Here is a 9,367-nt window from a genome sequence, read left to right as displayed (position 1 = left end):
TTTCAAATATTTATATATCATGTAATTTTTGACTTTATTATGCTTTCCTATTATATCACTTTACTAATTTTTACTTTTCATAATGATGTTGCCTACATGTAAATGTTTTATACTTTAAAGTAATACATTGCTTTTTTTTTGGTATTATTGAGCTTTATTCAGAAATTGGTTTTAAAATGTGTTTAAGTCTTTTATATATGTATACAATTTTAATAGAATAATTAAGGAGCAGTTTAACAGTCCTGTATATCTTTGTTATCCATCATTACATGTTCCTCTGACTATTTTTGTAAAAAAAAAAGCACAAGAAATTAATATTAGACTGATAAAAAGTATTGTCTTAATTCTTTCTGATTTTCTTTTGTTCCCATTATATGACTAATAACCAATACAGAGATGGTCACCCAACAGCCACTCAGTGAATATTTGTAGTGTGAATAGACTAAAGAATGGCAAAACTTATAGAATATATAATTAACAAATTGCTTAAGTTATTGTGGATCACTTTAAAACGGCCTACTAAAAACAGTTAATGTGGACTCTGAGAAACAAACTGAAGGTTTTGGAGAGGAGGAAGGTTGGGGGTTGGGTGAGCCTGGTGGTGGGTATTATGGAGGGCATGTATTTCATGAAGAACTGAGTGTGGTGCATAAACAATGAATTTTGTAACACTGAAAAAAATAAAATAAAATTTAAAAACAAAAAAAAACAGTTAATGTGTTATCTCAGTTCATTTACTGAAAACACAGAAAGTGTGTTTTTCATTTTCTATATCTCTGTGACATTTTGGGAGTGATAGCTAATTACCTTCAAAGATAGATCCCCAGGACCTTCTGGTAATCCCAGTCCCTTCTGAGCTGCTAATAATTTTCCCCTAAATGGCAGAAGTGATCATACTTTTCCTGACTATCCACACAATGCCATATATTTAACTGAATGAGGGAGCCTAAGATAAGATCTCAAGGCAGAAAGGTCCACAGGTCACTCATCACTAAGTTATGTTTGCCCAACTCTGCCACTGATCTGGTTTCCAACCAGGTAATGCCATATTTTAATTTATTTAAAATCAATTAATTAACATATAGAGTATTATTAGTTTGAGAGGTAGAATTTAGTGATTCATCAGTTACACATAACACCCAGTGCTCTTTACATCAGGAGCCTCCCTTAATACCCATCACTCAGTTATTCCATCCATCCCACCCACCTCCCCTTCAGCAACCTCAGCTTGTTTTCTGTAATTAAGAGGTAATGCAGTAATGTCATTTTTTAATATGGAATACTTATAATATAAAGAAATAGAAGGTCAGAGTTGCATAAATTCAGAAGGCACAATATTTCCCTGGATGTGAAGGGAACCTATGCTAATTTCTGTGGAATTTTGTGGAAAATTTGTATTTTAAGATATGCATATTATAATTATGTGCTATTCATCATTAATGATTATATGCTGTATATTTATTTATAATTTGTATGTCAAAACACACAGGAGTCATTCTGTCTCTGATTGTCTTGTCATAAAATTTTACTACACAATATTTCATTTATCATACTGAAAGGGTGAGTTTCTTAAAATTCTTCATATTGAAAAGAAAAAAGAATTAAGAAGTGGATTGTTTAGGGGTGCCTGGGTGGCTCAGTCATTAAGCATCTGCCTTTGGCTCAGGTAATGATCTCAGAGTCTTGTGATCTTGCCCTGTGCTGGACTGGCTCCCTACTCAGCAGGAAGACTGCTTCTCCTTCTCATACTCCCTCTGCTTGTTATCCCTTTCGCTGTCTCTCTGTCTGTTGGATAAATAAATGAAATCTTTAAAAACAACAAGTGGATTGTTTAGAAAATTTTTATATAATTTCTATTACTAAGGCAAACTATTGCAATGTTGTATTAAAAAGTGATTTTCTTGATTATGTACATGTTTGCATATACATAATTATGCTATTTTGAAAATACAATTAGATACAGTGTGACTCTTTTCCATATCTGCCTTTATATACTATATCAATCAATCAATGTTATTAATATGTATAGAAAACAAGAAACAAAATATGTGTAGTAAATATTAATGGGAAGATGAGAGGTGCCTTAGTTTCTTTTCTGTTTCACAAACATTTTAAGTGATATTATACTGTTTAAAAAATCCATTTAAAGAGTGAGCAAAGTATTTTTATAAACATAAGTCAAAGTAAGTTTATCAGAAAACAATATGTAACACCATCAATCTGAATTTGTTTTCTTTGCATGAAGTAAAACCAAACCGATGATCATTTCAAAACCAATTGAACTACATGAACATTTTGTCCAAATTCCACAGTGTAATACAGTTTGCATCTTAGGTGATGATAAATTGGTAAAACTGTGGAAACAGAGAAAAAGAGATGATGCAGTCTTATGGAACAAAATATGCATTTTGTATTTAATTCAGAGAACTTTGCAGAGAAAAAAATGAAATAAGTTTAGGGTATGATCATGGGAACTTAGAATACAGAAGATGAGTTTAACTGCCAAACCTGACTACTTGCAGCATACAGGTTCTAGCCTTTCCCCATGCATGCAGGAGTTCTTGGAACTAACATAATTCTTCAGTACCAGGCTATTTGCTCTCCTTATCCCCTAGAAAGAAATGATCATCCTTTGGTTCTTGAATCTTCCATTGGTATCCTCACTTATAATACCCTAATTTCCCCCCTTGTTTATGGTGGTTACGATCAGAAATAGTTGAATACTTATAATTTGCTCATTTTTTAAAAGATTTTATTTATTTATTTGACAGACAGAGATCACAAGTAGGCAGAGAGGCAGACAGAGAGAGAGGAGGAAGCAGGCACCCCACTGAGCAGAGAGCCCGATGCGGGGCTTGATCCCAGGACCCTGAGATCATGACCTGAGCTGAAGGCAGAGGCTTTAACCCACTGAGCCACCCAGGCGCCCCATAATTTGCTCATTTCTTTACTTCATGTCTCACATTCATGGAACTGTAAGTTTGATAAGAGCAAGGATTTCATTTCTTTGTTCACAGTACATTCCCTCATTATCATTCAGTGTGTGGCCCATGGCAGGAATTCAGTAATACCCGTGAAATTGCTATTTAATAGAATCTGTCGGGCACCTGGGTGGCTCAGTGGGTTAAAGCCTCTGCCTTCGGCTCAGGTCATGGTCCTGGGATCGAGCCCCGCATGGAGCTCTCTGCTCAGCAGGGAGCCTGCTTTCCTTCCTCTGCCTCTGGCTGCCTCTCTGCCTACCTATGATCTCTGTCTGTCAAATAAATAAATAAAATCTTAAAAAAAAAGAATCTGAAAAAAAAAAGAATCTGTCACCAAAAAAAAAGGAAGAAAAGTAGAATCTGTCTCCCAGTGTTTCAATTTTTGCATTGTTTGCTCATTTACAAATTTAAATTTTTACAGTATAAAAACTCAGTTTCTTTCACCAAACAACATTTTTTTATCTTATCAGTATTACATTGTTGAGATTTCTTCTGAACTACTCTTCAGTTTCTTAAAGAGATAAAATTAATACTCGAAAAAATTTCCCTAAGTCCTGTTTTGCACATTAGTATTCTTTAACTAATGGCAATGGACCATCTTTCTCTCCTGCCCATGAAGCAGAACTTTAAAATAATCATAGTTAGTAAATTTGTCATTTTGATTATTTATATCTTTTAGTTTTGATTTTTGGAAATTTATTTATTATTCCCTACCAATTATTGAAGAAAACCAATGAGGGATGCTTATGGGGTGATAATTATATAGAAATTATAGTGCTTTCTGGATACCTGGGTGGCTCAGTCAGCTAAGTTTCTGTCTTCAGCTCAGGTCATGATCCCAAGGTCCTGGATTGAACCCCACATCAGGATCCCTTCTTGGTGAGGAGCCTTCTTCTCCTCTCCCTCTCCCTGTGCCACTCATCCTACTTATGCTTCCTTTGCTCTCTCTCCTTCTGTCAAATAAATAGCTAAAATCTTTTTAAAAATCTCACTGTTTTCTCTTTTCCTAGTTTGTAAGGTTAAGTGTTTTTATTTCAAAGGTAAAGGTACTATTATAACATTATCCACATTAATCTGGATCCAAATTCTCTGAGATAAGAATTAGAGATAATAAATAGAGATATCGATTTATTTATTTACTTAGATAAATAGAGATATAATAATAATAATATAATCATTTCTAAGGTAAGAATAGTGTCTCAGAAATTTAAACTTGTTTACTTAAGTAATTAAAGTTAACTTAGTTAAGGTTAAATGACCTTTGTTTCATTTAAAAACTAGTATGTTTTCTATCCCAGGGTTAGGGTTGTTCTTCAGACACTCAAAAGTTTATTTATGCTCAGTCTCACTATTTAGGGTCTATATTTAGAGCCCAGGGGCTTTGTTCCTTGGATAATCTCCATTTTTCATGATCTTAATAACATCACCAAACAATGTAAATTAAAACTATGCAAAAGACACTACATATGTAGCTAAAAGGGAATGTTAATTGCATAAAGGTGTTCATTGGGAATGCTGCTATTAAATTCCAGAGAGAAATCCCAAGGTAATATTGATTTGGGGCCATCAAGTGTGATAGTCAAGAAAGAATTCTTGAGATGTTTTATGGTGCAAAAATTGACAGGACCTGTGGGCAGAAAGAGCTGCACTTATGACTGTGAGGAGTGAAAAATCATATATTTTTAAATTTGTGGAGGGAGTTGGGGTAGAGCATAAGTTTCTAAGATTTCTGTATGCTGAAGTTAGAGTCTACAGGATCTTGGAGATGTGGTTATTGTTAAGATAAGTTTGCTTTTAATCTCTAATGAAACATCAACATTAAGGCAGCCATGCGTTCCTTGAAATGTCACACTCTGCGGGCCTCAGGTATTCATCAGTGGGCTCTAACTTGTAAGGAGATTTAATTTTAGCTACATTTATCTCATTTTTGTTTTTCTCACCAGGATCTTTTTTTTTAAAGATTTTATGTATTTATTTGAGAGAGAGAGACAGTGAGAGAGAGCATGAGAGGGGAGAAAGTCAGAGGGAGAAGCAGACTCTCCAAGGAGCAGGGAGCCCGATGTGGGACTCGATCCCAGGACTCTGGGATCATGACCTGAGCTGAAGGCAGTCACTTAACCAACTGAGCCACCCAGGCGCCCTCCTCATCAGGATCTTATTAATACCACTTTTGTATAAAAAACACAAACTTATGGAAGAGAGATTGTATACAACTGCTCGGATATAAGGAAAAACATCCAAATGTTCCATGTCCTAAGACCCCCTGGAAAACTAGTAATGGCTGTATCCTTTCTGTGAAATTCATTCACAAAATCTTACTTATAATTATGTCCAAGCACCAATGTCAAAAGCACTAGCAATGAGAAACAACAGTTTCCAAGTAGGCTTTATTCTTCTTGGCTTCACTAAATGGCCCCATCTGGAAATAATTCTCTTCTGGATAGTGATCATTTTATATGCCATGATCATCCTCTCCAACTCAACCATTATCTTGCTCTCTTGTGTGGACATTCATCTCTACACTCCCATGTATTTCTTTCTTAGCAATCTTTCCTTCTTGGATCTCTGCTTCACTACAACTGCTGTGCCTCAGATGTTGTCTAATTTGTGGGGGCCAGACAAGAGCATCACCTACACAGGCTGTGTCATTCAACTATCTGTGTTCCTCTGCCTTGGGGCAACAGAAGGTGTTATGTTGGTGATGATGGCCTTTGACCGCTATGTTGCTATTTGCCAGCCTCTGCATTATACCATCATCATGAATCATCAGTTCTGTTGGAAACTGGTACTAATAGCCTGGCTGTCTGGATTGATGGAATCTGTAACCCAATCTCCCATCACATTCCAGCTTCCTTTTTGCACCCACCACCACCTGGATGATTTTCTGTGCGAAGTTCCTGCCTTCATACGCCTAGCATGTGGAGATACCTCAGCCATTGAGTGGCAAATGACCATCTCTGCTGACCTTTTCACCATTGTACCAGTGGTATTGATCCTGACTTCTTATGGCTGTATAGCTCGAGCCTTGGGGAAACTCCACTCAGAAGAGGGAAGGAAAAAAGCCATTGCCACCTGTTCTTCCCACCTTATTGTGGTCTTCATGTTTTATGGGACAGTGGCCATGGTTTATGCAGATCCTAAGAACCACTTTGCTTCAAATTATGGCAAGATCTTCACTTTCTTCTACACTTTGGTCACACCACTGTTGAATCCTCTCATCTATACTCTAAGGAACAAAGAAGTAAAAGATGCTCTGCAAAGACTGCTAAATAAAATGATGCACAAATGAAAAATGTCCTTCTGAATCAAAAAAAGGTGTTGAAATCATGATGTTCTTATACTCTCCATTAGAGAGTCACTGAATTATCATTTTACAAAACAGTAGTTTTAGTTTAAAGGCAGTAATTTGTAACTTACTCTTTATTTCTATGGTTTTACATAACATATTGTTTAAAAAATTCTGTAGAGACATAATGACAGTTTTTGACACATAGTAAGTATCCAGAATATTTGTCAGGGGGAAATGTTATTTTCAGAGTTAACTTTTGAAGAATATTTATGATTTCTCTTGTCCTTGTTTTTGTTTTTATTTTCTCATTTGTTCTTATTTATTATGTTCAATTAGTCGACATATAATAAATCATTAGTTTGTTTTTTTTTAAAGATTTTATTTATTTATTTGACAGACAGAGATCACAAGTAGGCAGAGAGGCAGGCAGAGAGAGAGAGAGGAGGAAGCAGGCTGTCCACAGAGCAGAGAGCCCGATGCGGGGCTCCATCCCAGAACCCTGGGATCATGACCTGAGCCGAAGGCAGAGGCTTTAACCCACTGAGACACCCAGGCGCCCCTAAATCATTAGTTTTTGATGTAGTGTTCAACAATTCTTTAGTTGCATACAACACCCAGTGCCCATCACAACACACTTCCTTTTTAATACCCATCACCCTGTTATGCAACCCCCAACCCCCCTCCCTTCTGTAACTCTCAGTTTGTTTCCAGGAGTCCAGAGTCTTTCATGGTTTGTCTCCCTCTCTTATTTCTTCCCATTCATTTTTCCCTCCCTTCCCCTGTGGTCCTTTGCACTATTTTTTCAGTTCTACATGTGAATGAAGCAATATGATAATTGTCTTTCTCTGACTTATTTCACTTAGCATAATCCCCTCCAGTTCCATCCATGTTGGTGCAAATGGCGGGTATTCATCCTTTCTGATAGCGGAGTAATATTATATTGAATAGGGTAGCTCTATTTTTTATTAACATATAATGTATTATTTCATTCATGATTACAGGTCGGTGACTCATCAGTCTTATACAATTCACAACACTCACCATAGCACCAAATTCCATCACCTGGTCACCCCATCACTACCACCTCCCTCCCCTCCAGCAAACCTCAGTTTTTTTTTTTCCTGAGATTAAGAGTCTCTTATGGTTTTTCTCCCTCTCTGGTTTCATCTTGTTTCATTTTCCCCTCCCTTACCCTATGATCCTCTGTCTTGTTTCTCAAATTCCTCATATCGGTGAGGTGCTATGATAATTGTCTTTCTCTGATTAACTTATTTCACTCAACATAATAGTCTCTAGTTCCATCCACATTGTTGCAAATGCCGAGATTTTGTTTTTTTATGGCTGCATAATATCGCTTGTTTATATATGCCACATCTTCTTTATCCATTCATCTGTCTAGATTCTTTCCAGAGTTTGGCTACTGTGGACATTGCTGCTATAAACCTTGGGGTACATGTGCTCCTTCAGATCACTACGTCTATGTATTTAGGGTAAATACCCAGTGGTGCAATTGCTGGGTCATAGGGGAGCCCTATTTTTAACCCTTTGAGGGACCTCCATACTGTTTTCCAGAGTGGCTGCACCAAATTGCATTCCCACCAAGAGTGGAAATGGCTTCCCCTTTCTCCACATCTGTGCCAAAATTTGTTGTTTCCTATCTTGCCAGGGGAATATTGAAAAAGAAAACCAAAGATCTTGGCATCGCAATGCCTGACTTCAAGTTATATTACAAAGCTGTGATCATCAAGACAGCATAGTACTGGCACAAAAACAGAAACATAGATCAATGGTACAGACTATAATGCCCAGAAATGGACCCTCAACTCCATCATCAACTAATCTTCAACAAATCAGGAACAAATACCCATTGAAAAAAATACAGTCTCTTCAGTAAGTGGTTCTGGGAAAACTGGACAGCCACATGCAAAAGAATGAAGCTGGACCACTTTCTTACACCATACACAAAGATAAACTCAAAGTGGATCAAAGACCTTAATGTGATTCAGGAATCCATCAAAATCCTAGTGGAGAACTTAGGCAGTGACCTCCTTGACATTGACCCCAGTGACTTCTTTCAAGACATGCCCCTAAAGATAGGGGAAACAAAAGCCAAAAGGAGCTCTAGGAACTTCATTAAGATAAAAATCTTCTCACAGCAAGGGAAAGAGTCAACAAAACTAAAAGGCAACTTTCAGGGGCGCCTGGGGGGCTCAGTGGGTTAAAGACTCTGCCTTCGGCTCAGGTCATGATCTCAGGGTCCTGGGATCGAGCCCCACATTGGGCTCTCTGCTCAGCAGGGAGCCTGCTTCTCTCTCTCTCTGCCTCTCTGCCTACTTGTGATCTCTGTCAAATAAATAAATAAATAAATCTAAAAAAAAAAGGCAACTTTCAGAATGAGAGAAGATATTTACAAATGTCATATCAGTCAAGGGGCTGATATGCATGATCTTTAAAGAACTTCTCAAACTCAACACCCAAAAAACAAATATTCCAGTAAAAAAAATGGGCAGAAGACATGAACAGACACTTCTCCAAAGAAGACATACAAATGGCTAACAGATGCATAAAAAGATGTTCAACATCACTAGTTATCAGGGAAATGCAAATCAAAACAATGAGATACAACCTTACATCAGTTAGAATGGCTAAAATTAACCAGACAAGAAACAACAAATGTTGGTGAGGATGTGGAGAAAGGGTAACCCTCTTCCACTTTTGGTGAGAATGCAGGCTGCTGCAGCCACTCTGGAAAACAGTATAGAGGTTCCTCAAGACGTTAAAAATAGAGCTACCCTATAACTGAGCAATTGAACTACTAGGTATTTACTCCCAAGATACAGATGTATTGGAAAGAAGGGGCATATGCACCCCAATGTTTACATCAGCAGTGTCTACAATAGCGAAACCATGGAAGGAACAAATATATTCTTCAAAAGACAAATAGATAAAAAAGATGTGGTTCATATATTCAATGTAACATTACTTAGCCATCAGAAAGGATAAATACCCACCATTTGCACTGACATGGATGAAACTGAAGAAGATTATGCTACATGAAATATCTCAATCAGAGAAACACAATTAGCATATGGTTTCA

The 9,367-nt window shown here is 37.0% G+C and overlaps 1 protein-coding gene across 1 annotated transcript; it reads left to right on the top strand.

The window, feature by feature from the left end:
* Nucleotides 1-5,340: 5,340 nt before the first annotated feature.
* On the top strand, nucleotides 5,341-6,270 carry LOC123936080 (olfactory receptor 15-like). The gene has a single exon (XM_045996852.1). It carries the CDS (start codon nucleotides 5,341-5,343, stop codon nucleotides 6,268-6,270), a length of 930 nt encoding a protein of 309 aa, XP_045852808.1.
* The last annotated feature ends 3,097 nt before the right edge of the window (nucleotides 6,271-9,367 follow it).

Source organism: Meles meles, unplaced genomic scaffold, assembly GCF_922984935.1.
Source record: "Meles meles unplaced genomic scaffold, mMelMel3.1 paternal haplotype, whole genome shotgun sequence".
NCBI lineage: Eukaryota > Metazoa > Chordata > Mammalia > Carnivora > Mustelidae > Meles > Meles meles.
The sequence above is the reverse complement of the archived record's forward strand: the minus strand, read 5'-3'. Positions and strand labels throughout refer to the sequence as shown.

Coding starts and splice junctions, on each gene's coding strand:
- LOC123936080 (XM_045996852.1), top strand. CDS start 5,341: ATGAGAAACAACAGTTTCCAAGTAGGCTTTATTCTTCTTGGCTTCACT.